This window comes from Lactuca serriola, chromosome 2 (assembly GCF_051521515.1).
Source record: "Lactuca serriola cultivar US96UC23 chromosome 2, Lser_US96UC23_V15, whole genome shotgun sequence".
Taxonomy (NCBI): domain Eukaryota; kingdom Viridiplantae; phylum Streptophyta; class Magnoliopsida; order Asterales; family Asteraceae; genus Lactuca; species Lactuca serriola.
The window spans coordinates 160,833,809-160,849,652 of NC_136409.1; the positions used below are offsets into that span (position 1 = coordinate 160,833,809).

The following is a 15,844-nucleotide window of genomic DNA, read 5'->3' on the forward strand; positions in this document are numbered from 1 at the left end:
ATAACATTAACATAATATTTATACGTTATCATATTATTTATTGTTTTTATTTGAATATATATATATATATATATATATATATATATATATATATATATATATATATATATATATATATATATATATATATATATATATATATATATATAGAGAGAGAGAGAGAGAGAGAGAGAGACCCCACCATGAAAATATAAGACCTCATTACCTTTATCTGCATTCCATCATTGTGTAGCCCATAAAAATTCCCAAGTGTGCAACTCCATTCTTCTCTCTTTCTCTCTTGACATCACATTAATTCTCTTTATCCTTGGAGAGGTTGAGACTCCAACTTGTTAGATAACAATGTTATTGTATACGGTGGTTTTACTGTCGACATTGGGAGGTCTTCTACTTCTAGGTGGAAGGGGAGTGGCTGAGGGTGCGACCGTCAAAGTAGCCAACATTTCTAAGGTAGAAAATGCTACTTATTTTCGTATATATTATGGAAATACTTTCAAAGTCATCAAGAACGGGTTGGATGGCGAGAGTTATCTTCTTATCCAGGTATCTAATTCTATCTGTGCTACCTTTCGTCTAACTGTTAAATCAATCTTTCTGGCATGATATAGAAAAGCATTTACGACATAATCATCAAATAAAAAAAACATTTTTAGCGTTTTTAGATGTTTACGGCATATGTTTTATAGACTATTGTTGATATATTTCCTTCATATATAACATGATGGGTATTTGTATTATTTCAAATGATTTCATTATTTGTTTATGGTAAAACCGTAAAAGAGATGTGAGAAGTTTACCCCACCACTTAATTTGTCGGCTTTTTCTTCACGGGTTCTAAAGCTTCAAATCACCTCTAAAAGATGATAGAAGTCACGGGTCGCCGCAACATAAATTATTCAAATAGTTGTTAAATTACCAATCATGTGTTGAAATGTTTTTCTGGGAAAGCGGCTACATTATTACCAATGCTCTTTGGGTGATTCATTGAGCAACCCATATAATTGATACATAATATAGATTATCAATAACAAAATAGATTTTAATATTTGTTTATAAAATTTGATTTTCTTTTGTTGGGATACAAAACAATTCACGACACTTGAAATATTTTACACTAGCTTAGTCTTTCAAATCAAATTAACTCCCAAAGAATTAGTAATTATCAAAGTTAACCAGTTTTCACTAATATATATAACATTGATATCCACCTAATCAAGACCGGACCTAAGAAGGTCAGGGTGTGTAACTGCACATGACTCATACAGTTAAAGGGTCCAATTTTTTTTTTTACATAAATGGAAATTTTCGTTGAAAATCTATCCCTAATTAGGTGTTAGGTGTTGAATCTTATTGTACTATTAAGGAATTTTGTTTATATATTTAAAAGTTTATATTTTACTTTTTACATATACCTTTAATTAAAATATTAAAGGACCGCTCGTGCAGGCCTCTACATGTAATACAATAATATTGATGTACTTTAATTTTCACAAAACTTAAGTTTTTTCTCTTTGCAAGTTTCCATCTTGAATCTCTATCTCTGTTTAATCATTTACACCCACTTCTACAATTAAAAACCCATGTTAAATTAAAAATAAAAATAGTAAATCAACATTTCAGGTTAAAATGTATAACCTTTAATTTCAGATGTTACCAAATGATTGAAAATTTTAATGTTATGATAAACATAAGAAATTAAATAGTTTTCTATTTTTTATTCATACAAATCTTCCTACCCATCTAAATAATTAGATATGTCATATTACTATTCTAAAATATTTTTAAATTTCATTAAATGAAAATTAAATGTTACACATCTCACTATTTAAATTGGATAGGATCATATATATATATATATATATATATATATATATATATATATATATATATATATATATATATATATATATATATATATATATATAACAAAAAGTAAATAAAATATTTAATTTCTCTTTAATCAATATCCATTAAAATATCGGTACAGAATAATTCAAAGATGGCAACAAAGACAAAATATTGCACATCAAGAATCAAATCATTTGTCATCCCATTATCAAACTATTCCGTGGATGCCAATTATTTTCCAGGTACTATACTGAACTCATCATATTTTGTTTTTACAGATAATGAATTAGTTAGGATAATGCTATAAGTATCTCTTATTTTTCCAATTTAATATCGGATGTGATTTGACTTTTGTTGTTTTTTATTTGTTTTTTTCATATTTTGTTTTGTTTTTGTTTTTTAATTTATTATTATTATTATTATTAATTTTGATAATCATATAAAATTCGGACAACATTTCAAAATTCGAATGAAATTTTAAAATTCGGACGATATAATAACATCTGAACCACTATATAAAACGGAACAAAAGCAAAGTTTTTATTTATGTATCACAGATATATTAATTGGTTCAGTAATACATTTGTGTGGTGCGTTATGCGGATTGAAAGCAAATTGTACTTTTGTTCCATTTTATATAGTCGTTCAAATTTTTTAAGATCGTTCGAATTTATACTATTGTCCAAATTTTAAAATGTTTTCCGAATTTTATATGGTTATCGAAATTTATAATAATAATAATAATAATAATAATAATAATAATAAGATTAAAATATAAAATAAAAGAAAAAAACAACAAAAAAAGAAGAAAAAAATAATGTCAAATCAAAAGTAAAATGTTGATTAGATTGATATGATAAGGGTAAAATTGGTTAAGAAGATACTTGTAACACAACCATTAAGGGGGTGTTTGGGGTATCTTTTCAAATGGCAAAAGAACTTTTGGGAAAAGTTCTAAAAAGTCACATTTCCGTAACTTTTCCAAAAAGTCAGTTTTCCCTCTTTAAAAAATCCAAAAGGAGCTTTCAAGAAGCTTTTCCCAAACATCTTTTGTATGTTATCTTTTCCCAAAAGTTCTTTTCCCTCTCAAAAAGATATCCCAAACACCCCCTAAGTTTTTGTTTTGTGATACATGTTTTCATTAATGCTACTTTCTTTTAAATTTATGCAGTTTCTTTCTTCGAGGTGAGATTATGCTTTTGTGTGTAAGTCAAATCGTTCTCGTTTTATAAATATAATATTTTTCAGAAATTTGCATCTTTGATTAGCCTCTTAAAATTTAAATTTTAATATTAATGGATATCAAATATCATCATTATAGCATAGCAAAAAATACCTATTTTTTTTAAACGACAAACTAATATATTTGTAATATACATCTAATTAATTCCATCTATGTCACAGAAGACATGATGTTTACATAGTTCAACAATTTGTGTAAATGTTACATGTACCATTGTTGTTAGAGATTTAATGATCATGCCATGGTTTTCAAATTAACAAGTGTTAATTTCATGGGAAAATAGTTTTGTCTAGCTAGATTGAGCTTGTATCATAACTATCGGATTCCGAAAAACATGAACAGCTTTTAGGACTCCTGTCAAACATGAAGGGTATCACAACAGAGAGGATAGCTTCTGCATGTGTACTTAAACTTTACAATGGAGGACAAATTCAGATGCTTAACAAGAGTGAGCCACAACAATTTTCTCAATATACAGCACATTTCATTGCTGATAATAATGTCAATCAGCAAACGCAGTCATGCAATTATGTTACTTTTCTACCCATGGGCGAACAAGCTCCTCTCCAAGTACCTTTTTTTTCTCTTTCTAAATCTCTCTATAGATTTATGTATGTCTCTATATTGTCATTAATATGAACTGTTTTATTGTTAGAGAGCGGAGTGGATCAAGTACCTTGGAGTTTTTGTAAACATGGAAGTGAGAGCAAATCAAATTTATGATGCTGTAAGTGTAAAAAGGTTGCCATATTTGATTTTGTTTGACTTGTTACGTCTGATGATTTTTTATGTGTTGGTTATGCAGGTGAGAAACAATTACATGTGCTTGGTTCAATCCGCAGCTAATAAAACCAAAAAATTCAAACCAATAGTCGCATGGATGGAGTTTTTTGATGTATGTATGCCTCGAAATAGTAATTTTTTAGCATCGTTATACTCACAAGACATGTGGGTCCCACATAAGTTGTAACTCCTGTGTTGGTAGGTCGGTGATGCTAAAAAAATTATGTTTAATTTTCTCTATGCAGGGTGTTTGGTCTTTCACAGTAGAAGAATACAAGCTAAAGGTACATAGACTAGAATCTTTGTATATTGTTAATTTCATTACAAATCAACTATTCTAGTTAATAAAATAGCTAGAGAACATTAAATAATTTTATAATAAGCGATTTTTCGATGGCTCCAAATGGTTGTTTTTTGAAGAATATACAAGAATACTAGTTAAAATTGCTTGCGTTGAGTGTTCTTTTTGCACACAACAATTATAACCATTGGACGTGGTGTTTCCATTTTTTTTATTCATCCAAATAAATATGATTTTGACTTTTTTACCTTTTGTTTTAATTGAAGAGAAAATCATAAAAACGTTATAAAGATCAATTCACTTTTATTTTAAGTGGATGAATCAACAACACTATCACCTCCTATAACCAAACCATTAGTTACAATGAAACTACATTGGTCACAATTGAAATAAGATAGTCCAAATTAATCTAATATCACATTTGTACTTCTGCAACAGTATATAGAAGATGCGGGTGGAGAGAACATCGATGAGTCCATCAACAAAGTAACTTACAACATCTCCATTGGTGATGATTTGGAACAACTTCAAGCTATCTTATGTGTAAGTTACCTTCAATATTATTCAAAATTATCCAACAATTTATACTCGACTTCTTACTTCTAGAAATCTAGACTATAGATGTAGTGATCGATGGAACATTAACTGCTGACCCACTGAGCTACAACGCCTCCACATTTCTTCAAAACCTCAATGTAGAAGACCAATCTTGTTTCTCCTTTCTTTCTTCTCAAAGCTTGTGGAGATACGATAAACGCGTTTCAACTGACATGGCTCTTGGTATGTTCTATTAAATTCTTCATATTTGTCCATGATTTAAAATTCTAGGTGTTTTAAACATTTTAGAAGATCTTCCTACAACTAATGTTAGTTGCAAAGTATTGTCCAACCTTTTGTTCTCATTTTAATCCACAAATCGAGTAAATTGAAAAAACCCTTAGAAAATCCTTGAATTAAATAGGATTGATATTTTCTTCATTTTATTGTAAAGATTGGTTCGATGGAGCAGTGTCTCAGCCTCAGCTAGTCCTTGCAGACCTAGTAGAAGTTTTCTTTCCATCAGGGAATTATACAACTACATACTTTCGAAACCTTGTAAAGGTAATTAAATTTTTTTTCATGGCCCCTAATTAACACAGTGATGTATTTGGACTAATGTTATGTATTTCTACCTTCAAAAATTCAGGAAGAACCGGCTATAAGCATTGGTCCTGAAAACTGTGATCGAGATAGCTCAATCGCCATGGAGCCAACAATTGTTATATGCCCATAAATTATGATTTTTGGTTTAATCATTTTTTGGATCTGTTGATTTTTAAGTAGTGTCATTCTTACTTCTTACGTCTTCGTTGTGTAACATTTTGTAGGGACTCAAAATTTTAATAGTTAGTTTCAACTCAAAATAGACAAAAGACTGTGATCAAATTTCCTTGTCATTTATTGGATTCATAGTGTGTGTAATACTTATTCTTATTTATAGTGGGGTAACTTGATATGAATGTTGTTCTTAAGATGCTATCAAGCTAACAATAAGTTAAGTGATTTATACTTATACATAATTTAAGTGATGATTCATTTTTATACATAATGAAAGTAATTTTTTTTCATATACATAATGCAACGACGCGTTTCTAATTTTTATCGTGAGTATTGTTGTTTGGTGATTTCGTTTATCCCCTTTTGTAGAAGTGTTCGTTTGGATGGATCGGTTTGATCTGATCCAATCAAGTGAATCCAAATTGATTTTGGTTTTCAAAACATGGATCCGAATAGTCCAAACTAAATTCAAATCTGATCCGATCCGATCCAATTACAATTCGGTTGGATCGGTTTTTATAATTCGGTTTTAAAAAACCGAAACATTTTAAAACAACATATAATTATAATATTACCTAACTTTACACAAGAAGCAAAAACAAATTATTTAGTTATCATTTGAAATTTATAAATAACTACTAAGAAGATATATTATACTTAAGTATTTTATAGATAGAAAACTTTTGAGAGAAAATGCCTATTAATGTTTATTTATCGGGTGAAACGTTTTGAACCTATTTGAAAAAATAAATTACAAAATTAATAAATAACTATAGATACATATTATAAATAGATAAATTGTTAAAGGTTATTTGGTTTTTTTGGACTATTTGGTTCTTATTTTATACACCAAAACCAATCCGAAATCCAAAATAATAATTCGGTTTTGTTGAAAACCAATCCGAATATCCGAACCAAATAGTCCAATCCAAAATGTCCAATTGGATAATTCGGTTTTATCTTAATAGTGAACAGTCCTACCCTTTTGTATATCTAGGAGCTAAAAAACGGAGGGCTCCACCCCCCTTGCAAAGTACAAACTAACCCACAAAATATGAGGGGTCTATCAGCACCATTTTGGAATGTTGAAGTCTTGATGTTGATGAGGTTATGTTTAGTAGCGGATGGGTCTAATTGTTGATACAAAAAATATTAGAAATAGCAAAGGAAAAAGGATGCGTTGATGATTAAAGTTCCATTTGATATTATGAATCATCTAGTCTTAGTAATTCTTGACTTGAATATATATATATATATGCATTTTAGGCACAATTTTTGAATGGGTGCATTAGAATGTTTTATATTGGGAAAAAAGGCTATAAGTGGATGTTAAGACCCTAAATGTAGATTTATCGTGTATTCTTAGCATACCTCCATGGTGTCCTCCATGGTGTACCATAAACTTGAAATAAATTAAAGTATAATGCTTAAACATAAATTGATCATACATAGACTTTCAAGGATAATAATAAATCAAGGGGTGGAAGGCATGGAGTGATGCTAGAATAGTAAGGTTTGATATATAGAATATGTTTTGGTAGCGTGTAATGTTGATGATTTATATCACTAATATTATCTAAGTGTAATGAAATTAATTTTGTTGATCAAATGCAATCTTGATAAACATTAAACAAGTAAGGGTGGTGCACACTTGTTTGAGTTTCTCCAAGATTCAAAGTATGTTGTCATTTAAGGACGAAGCCCTGAACCAATAGGGGTCCGGGGGTAGCCTCTAATGGGTAGAACTTGTTTTAGTGCCAGTTTTGTGAAAGTTTATGAAATTTTCAGACATAGAAGTTAATAATCTGTTTTTGCACATAATTGTAGTACACACAAGAAAATAACATTCTCATTCTATCTATTCAAAACCATTGAATTTTATCCAATTGAAATTTTGATTTATACCATCGAAATACTTCAATTTGAAAGCGTTTAGCAACTTTCAGTGGATTCTAAGCAATTGATTTACCCTAGATTTCTAATATATAAGGCTAAAATTTTGACAAATTGTCTAATTTGACTATTTATCAAGTATGGTGCTTAAATTAGATAAACCAATGAAAGTTCTACTTGAGTTGTTGAAGATAGTTTGTAAGCTTCTAAAATGACTATTAATACTTAAAAACAAATGTATGAAGCTAGATGTATTCAGGGATAAAGTATGGGTTGGATTAGGTATCTAAGCCAATAACTAAATTAGTATAATCTTGAATTATTAGCAAAGTCCTTTCGGGTTGCCCTCAAACCTAGTAATTTAATGGAATGTTTTTGAGAGAGAGAGAGATTGATTTATTAATTTATTATATGATAAATAAATTAATTAGAAAATCAAAATAAATGATCTATTAATAAATTATGAGAATAATATATTAATTAGAAATAGTATTTTTTTAATTAAGAATTAACCAGAAAATAATTTGAATTAATTTTGGGATTATTTGGATTAATTAAAAGTAGAAGAACTAAAGGTGATAATGTTCAAAAGTTGAACATTAATCAATTCTAGAGACTTCCTCGGATGGGAGGGGGGGGGGCGAAATTCTAGATGGTTATGAGGTTTCTAGATGGTTTCTAGAGCTTTTCTTGGGCTCTAAGGAAACTTGGATGCCTTAGGGGGTAAACAAAACGGATAAGGCTTATCTAAGGAAACTGATTTATCCTTAGCCTCCCTATCACATATATAAAGCCTCCTAAGGGTTCACAATTTCGATCATCCTTTCTACAAGAGGTAAAAAATGAAAATTCTTCCTCTCCTCCTCTCTCCTCTTTAGCGTCCAACTTGCTAGGGTTTGGGTGTGAGTCATTACAGGCATGAGACTTTTGATGTTTGCTTTCTAATGCTAGATCAAGAAGGAATCAATGTTTATTTACTAAAATAAATATAAGGTATGTATTTTCTAATAACCCTTTGGTATTTTTCGAAAATAGCAATGTAGTTCTAGTGTTCTTGATATTCAATAGTTTTTTGTAAATCATAATGAGAACATAGATCCTTTACGGTACATGTGAACTTAAGGGTTATGTTTTTCCGCCAAAAATTAGTTTTTGTAACATATAAAACCCATCAGTGGTATCATATCCATTGTTCTCATTGATCTTGCACAAAGTTGAATAGATCAAAATAAGGGCTCATAGAAACTAAACCCTAATGAGGCAAATTTCAAAATCTCTATAGGGTTCTTGAAACCTAAGCCTCTACCCTTAGGTTTTTCAATTTTTGCAAGGGTTTTAGAAACCCTATCCTCCTCCATTATTTTCAAGTACTTAAAGGGCAAGTTAGGGTTTCCTTATTTGATAATTATTCTTTTAATTAGTTAAAATAGAATAACTAAAATTGGATAACCACAATACCCTTATTTTTCAAAAATTTAGTAGGGATTGGATTAAGATTGAATTTAAATTTTTTTCTTAATAGTTAATAGTAAATAATTATTTAATCCTCATAAGATTTAAATTAATTTAATTAATTTTTAATTAAAAGATCAAGATTAAAACTTAATTGGTTTATTTTTAAATTAAATTAATTTTTATATTAATTTCGAAAATTTAAATTTAAACCTAGTATTTTAGAAAAGTTTTAAAATACACCTTATATATATATATATATATATATATATATATATATATACTATTAAATGTTTAATATATTATATGTATAAGAAAATTCAGTTAAATTGCTAGTACGCCTCATTCACGAAACCATGCTATAAATAGGGTATAAGGAATCGGCTTATAAAATGGTCGTTGCATGGGTGTCCACTCTCACACATTGCTCTCCTGTGTGGTGGAAGGTCGTTAGCCGAATGAATTTGATAGAACATAATCTCATTAATAAGTATAATGATATGAAGTAACTAAACTATTTTTTAAATCCCACTCTTAGTTACTTTAGGAAAAATGTGAAATGTATGCTAATCCATGAAAACACACATCATGCTTTATATATCGTTAGTTGAGCGTGTGTGGTTAACCAACACACTAATATGGACTATAAAAAGATATGATGGGAATCTCGGTAATTATCATTGTTGATGGAGCGTGTGTGGTTAACTAGCACATCAATGTGAGATGGTAAATGACATCAAGGTTGTCAAGCAAGTGTGCATGGTTATTCACATCTCGTTTGTGATCCTCGACATCCAATTCACAAAAGTGAGAGCATAATTTGATATTAAACATTCCATTGATAAATGAATCTCAAAAGATCTAGGAATTTTATAAGATTGAAATTGGTAAAAGTCTTACCTACCTAAAATAGATTTGAATTTGATTACGGCATCCCTCTTCAAAGTTCGAATTGAAAATATGGATCCTAACCTTAATTTAAATCTATGGGTTAATAATTAAGGGTTAAAATCAACTACCTTGAATTCTCCTTTTCTCCTATTTTTAAAATATATTATGAAGATATAAATAGTCTCCCTCATTCTAAAAGAAATAGTTTTCCTCAATCTTCTATAGATGGTTTTCCAATTTCAAGTCAAGGGGAAATTATTTTCCCTTCCTTTGGAAATGATGGAACTAGACATCATCCTTCATCCACCTCCTCCTGTTACTCTCCCAACGTCACATTTTCCTTAAGTTGAAAGATACAAGACTACCCAATCCATATTTGTCACACCCCCGAACCAGACGACGAAAACGTCCGGGGGCCTGCGTGTGACTTCATCTTGTAATATCATCACAATGTATATAATTGAAACAAGAAAACACCATCATCATACATATCAGAATACAGCCAACACTATTTACATCAAGTATAGTATCATAGTTACATGCCAAAATATTCAATGTATGATGATAACAAAATATAACAAATTCTACATTCCCTGCTGACCTTTCCGCTTAACGATTCCATGAGAATACAAGTTATTTTGAAAAGACAAAATTGCAAAAATGGTCCCTGTTGTATGAAAATTTTTGGGGTTTTAGTCAAAATCCCGAGTTTTTTGGATTCATGGTCCTTTTAGGGTCGTTTGTATATGAAAATAGTCCCTCCGAAAATTAAAATGACTATAATACCCTTGGGGTATTTATTTTTCATTTTTCTTTCATTTTTTTAAAAATTTAACATTTATTTACTTATTTTAACAATTAAAAAACTAATAGAGGACCCACATCTCTCTCTCTCTCTCTCTCTCTCTCCCTTGGACGCATTCTTCCTACACCATCACCCACTCATGAACACCAAATTATGAAGATTAACTACATATTTTTCTTAATGATTCAACATTGCGATTCTATTTTCTTGTTTTGTTTTAAACTATAACACTGCAACATGTCCAAATACTTCTTTCCAACATGAACGAACCCAAATCGAAAGAACCCCAATCATCACAAGATCCAAAAATCACATCAGCCACCACCACCGCCACCCACCTGTATCTCCATACACATGAAATCAGAAATCGAGATGCCCTCTTGATGAGTGTGTTTATATATTTGAAGAACAAACCCTTTTGAAATCAAGATACCCTCCTGATGCCACTGATTGAATTATCGACTTTAGATGTTGAAGATTTACAGCTCCTGATGAACTTTCACCTGTTCCAACACCTGGTGGTAGTCCTCTACTCCATTTCCATTGCTTTTTTAGGTTGATTGTTCTTCCCCTTTGATTTAACAACATGCCAAGACTCCACACTTTTTTCCTCACTAGATTTCATCTTTTAAAATAAACCCTAAATTAAACCCAAGTGGTATCATTTTTCAAGCTCGTGTCCAAATCAGAATCGAAGCTCTGCTTGGAACAAGGGTATGTGTCCAAATCGAGTTGATTCATCTCATTGGAGGTTGGTTTGATCGAACTCACTGCCCTGATTTTTCTTTGTTGTTTTTTGTGTTTGTGGATGAGAACGAGGGAGATGGCGGCGAAGATTGACGTCGTTGCTAAAAAGATAGTGGTTTTGGAGGTGGGTTTCAACAAGAAAGGGAGTGGCGGAGCAGGAGGACCACAATGGAGGTGGGGGCTAAGAGTTTCTTCTAGGTTTTTTCTTTGAGTGGGTGATGGTGTAGGAAGAATGCATCCAGGAAAGAGAGAGAGAGAGAGAGAGAGAGAGAGAGAGAGAGAGAGTTTCTTCTGGATTTTTTCTTTGAGTGGGTGATGGTGTAGGAAGAATGCGTCCAGGAGAGAGAGAGAGAGAGAGAGAGAGAGAGAGAGAGGTGGGTCCTATATTATTTTTTAATTGTTAAAATAAATAAATTAATATTAAACTTTTAAAAAAATGAAAGAAAAATGAAAATAAATACCCCAAGGGTATTATAGTCATTTTAATTTTTGGAGGGACTATTTTCACATACAAACCACTCCAAAATGACCATGAACCCAAAAAACTCGAGGTTTGGACTAAAACCCTAAAAATTTGCATACCACAGGGACCATTTTTGCAATTTTGTCTTTTGAAATTGTCAACATATATAATGTTGGTGAGTTCATAAGCATGTTTGAATAAAAAGTTTTGCATTGTTAGTAAAACACCAGAAAATCCGATATTTTCTGAAAAATGGCTTGAACGTAATGTGCCAAAATCAAGTATTAATGCATGTGTGTTTTCTGTTTTTTTTTTTTTTTTGGAATGTATATATAGATGTAATCACGTTAAAAACCCTGTATTATCTGTTGTAAATAGAATGTATTGCTTAACTGTGTATTTCCCCAGAAAATCCTATATTTTTCTGTTTATAAGAATGTTGTTGTCTCAACCCTAAGACCGAATATCAGTGTATGTATGTTTTCGTATCAACAAGATTTTATAGGTGTTCCATAAATTTGTATTGGAGAGGATCTCTATGTGAGCCATTTTAAACATACTTGATTATGATGAGTTCGCCTGTCATGGCGTTTTTCGGTGCCGACTTGATTAAGGTAAGGTTTGTCACCATAGACTGGCCTAGTCTAGCTGTAGCGAATTGCTCAGGTGTGGGGAGTCACCCCGTATAGATCTATACACAAACTCTCGCTCTCCCTCCAGGAGACTATGGTTATAACTACAGGCTACGATCGTACACTCTAGAGGTGTCAACCGACATGTCTCACTAACATCCTTGACTGTTTACGCGAATATTGTATTATATTATATAATGTTTACTTGTATGTTTTATGTTTGAAAAACCCAACGAGTATGTATATGAATGTACGAGGCCCAACAGACATGTAGAAGGACCACTAAGGCTCAATAAACATGTGATGTATAATCAACACTCAATAAACATGTAAATGGACCACTAGGGCCCAAATAAATATGTAATGTAAGTATTAGGCCCAATAAATATGTACTCATGTATTTAGTTCGTTTGTTATAACGTTGTTTAATTTAGCTCGATTGTTTACCAAAATGATGTAAAATGCCCACTTTTTGTAATGATGACATTTTTGGCCCATTAGGCCGTAAATTTACGATTTAGGCTCATTTTTAGTAAGGCTGGCACTTTAGGTCCCTTAAGACCAAAAGTTTACATAAATGGGCTTATTTCGAATAAAATGACAATTTTTGCCCACTTTTTTTAAAAATAACAATTTTGGCCCAAATTTATGAAACTTGGCATTTTCGGCCCAATTTTATAGGAATTAACATTTACGGCCCCAATTTAATAAAATTTACATTTTCATCCCATTTTTGATAAAAATGACATTTTTGGCCCAAGTTTTCTAAAAATAACATTTTAGGCCCAAATTCAAATAAAGTGACATTTTCAGCCCTTGAAATCGTAAATTTACTTATTTGGCTAAAGTTTGCATTAAATGACAATTTAATCCATAAAAATCTTAAATTTACAAATTTGGCCCAACAAAACCGTGAAGGCCCACATTAAGGCCCACAATACGAAATTTAACACTTTTAACCCTTTTTAAAACTATGATTGTCATAAAGAACCATTTTTATGTATATTTGACTCTTTTAGTCCATGTAAAACCGTAAGTTTCATAAAACCACCTTTTTTGTTTATTTGTCAAAAATGGTCCCTTTATAAGCTTTTGTTTAGTTTTTCCAACATCCTTAACATGTTTAGCATTTTTATCTTTGTGGTAAGTTGTATACAATGTTTTAGTTTACATATATTGTCGAGATCTATGAAGTTCTTCACAAAATCACACATATAACTTAAAGAACACAGATAAACATGCACAAATACATAGATCTAGCACATATCAACTTGTATCCTCCCCCAAAACATAGTAAAACCGAAAATCAAGGGGTATGAACTCACTTTTCTCTGAATTTTTGATTTTTTTTTATGAAGAATAAAGAGAAGATTCAGCCCTAACAAGCTCCTTGAGGAGGTTTTCGAACTCTTTAAAGTTCAAGAGTATAGATCATGAACTGATATGAGTTAAGAAGAGATTTTTGATGAAATCTAGAAGTTAAACCATAGATTCAAGTAAGAACTTACCAAGGATGATGATCTTGATGAAAAACCTCTTGAAAATTCACACCAAATCTCAAAAATATAGAGGAGGAAGGAGGAGTTCTTGAGATACTTTTGAAAGAAAATGGAGATGGTAAAGGGTGAGGGGTTCGGCCGAGAGTAGAAGAAGAGAGAAGGAGAGAGGATTGAAGTGATGTGTGCATGGAAATCCACCATGCAAAAGTGAGGTGTCAAGTGCAAAAATAATCCTTTTTCTCTTTTTTTTACACACACATATATATATATATATATATATATATATATATATATATATATGTATATATTTCTATTGGGCCGAGAATTTGGGCTAAAAGAGATGAGAATGAAATGGTTTGGATCCACTCTTGGCTTTGCTCGAATTTATGAGGCCCAATAATATTTTTCGGCCCATTGGGCCCTTAGGAGAGTTCACAGCCCAAATAAAAGTCTAATAGGTAGTTTACGGACCATTAGGGCTAATGGAATTAGTTGTGGCCGAAAATAGTCAAATTGAAGGTTTATTGGTCCATTAGGCCCAATAAGAGAATCCTAGCCCATAATAAACTTGAACCAGGATTTTTAGGGCTTTCAACCCATAGTTGACGATGTGAGGTGTATTGTATTAGGTTATGGACTTCTTGGGTAAATTTTTGATTCAAATGAATGATTTTGATTGAGCATAGAGTATGATATTCAATTTGAGTACATGCCTAACAATAGTTGAATCTTTACATGAGAATAGAATTTTCTAGCTAAAATGCTAGTTGTGACAATATTGGCGTGTAAACAACAAAATGTACACTTTGTATGTGTGTATGTTCTGAAAAAAAAATCATACATTCACAAGTTGGATAGAATGGGTTTCATTTTTCCAAGGAAGTAAGCCATTGTTTTGGTTCTTCTTTCGCTTCCAAAGTCATATGATCCGTTCATTGAGAACTTTTATATGAGAATATCGACGTGACCCTAATTGATTGTTGTTGATGCAAAAATGCTTAAGAGCACATCTAAAGCAGAGATGCTTATTGGGTCTAATTCCAAGGTTTCCATGGACATTGACAATGGTGACAATGGTGGTGCAAAAAAGATTTCTCTTCCCAATGGAAAGGGGTCGTCCAAGATCAAACTGTCTGATCATATGGTAAAGAGAAATGGCTAGTTTCGAGATCGTTCCATGTGTTGACCCCAAAGAGTCCATTTGTTTTTACTACCAATTGAAGGGACATTGTAAACAAAGCTGCCCAAAATACCTGAAAGATCTTAGAGATAGTAAAGTCAAGTCGTGTGACTCTACTTCAGGTACATCCATTATCTGACTCCATTGTTTTATAGGTTCCTATTCATAAACTCTTAATACATGATGTGATGATCAAATTTTGATAGTATTAAAGGGGTTAAGAGAAAGAAGGAAGCTTGAACAAGGTGAGCTAAATCTGATCGTGGGAAATAGACTTCAGTCACATGGTTCGATGATCGGAATTTGGAGCTACTAATGAGTATTTAGGATAATTTAATAGATTTCTATCACTCTTATGAAATGTCTATAAACATATATTTTCATTTTATGTGTTGTAAGGACAAGTTCCAATTTTTCATTTTGAAACATCCCAAAAATATAGGCCAAAAATTTCGTTTTAAACCATTTAATAAACCATAGTTATCAAAAAATTTCTTCCAATATAAGTCAAAGTATTTCAAAACATTATCAGAGTATCATATTAAACATCAGAGTAACCATCCCAAGTTAATCATTATGGTGTGTGCAATGCAGTCATCTCGAGCTCTTCTCTCTGCTACTAGAAGTACTTGAAACCAAAACTGAAAACCGTAAGCACGAAGCTTAATGAGTCTCCCAAAACTACCACATATCATACACATAATCACATAACCACATGAATTGGGCCTAGCCCGCTACCTTGGGTCCCGCCCGGTATCAGACGAATCCGGCATCAGGCCCTGCATGGCAT

General features: G+C 31.4%; 1 protein-coding gene across 3 annotated transcripts; it reads left to right on the forward strand.

Annotated features, from left to right (window-relative positions):
- The first annotated feature begins 213 nt into the window (after window positions 1-213).
- Window positions 214-5,668, forward strand: LOC145087184 (plant/protein). Of its 3 annotated transcripts, XM_079025095.1 has the most exons (11): window positions 214-543; window positions 1,988-2,090; window positions 3,020-3,033; window positions 3,434-3,661; window positions 3,747-3,818; window positions 3,897-3,986; window positions 4,120-4,158; window positions 4,614-4,718; window positions 4,790-4,955; window positions 5,167-5,276; window positions 5,362-5,668. In XM_079025095.1, the coding sequence occupies exons 1-11, from the start codon at window positions 343-345 to the stop codon at window positions 5,446-5,448; spliced, it is 1,215 nt and encodes a 404-aa protein (XP_078881221.1). In that variant the 5' UTR covers window positions 214-342; the 3' UTR covers window positions 5,449-5,668. The 3 variants fall into 3 exon arrangements, with proteins under 3 accessions (XP_078881221.1, XP_078881222.1, XP_078881223.1); XM_079025097.1 differs by lacking the exon at window positions 3,020-3,033 and having other exon boundaries at window positions 218-543; XM_079025096.1 differs by lacking the exons at window positions 1,988-2,090; window positions 3,020-3,033.
- Window positions 5,669-15,844: the final 10,176 nt, after the last annotated feature.

What these genes read in the sequence shown, in the direction of transcription:
- LOC145087184 (XM_079025095.1), top strand. Translation starts at nt 343, where the DNA reads ATGTTATTGTATACGGTGGTTTTACTGTCGACATTGGGAGGTCTTCTA. An exon ending in AGAGTTATCTTCTTATCCAG is followed by an intron (nt 544 to 1,987) that starts GTATCTAATTCT and finishes ATATCGGTACAG; the next exon opens with AATAATTCAAAGATGGCAAC. An exon ending in CAAATCAAATTTATGATGCT is followed by an intron (nt 3,819 to 3,896) that starts GTAAGTGTAAAA and finishes TTGGTTATGCAG; the next exon opens with GTGAGAAACAATTACATGTG.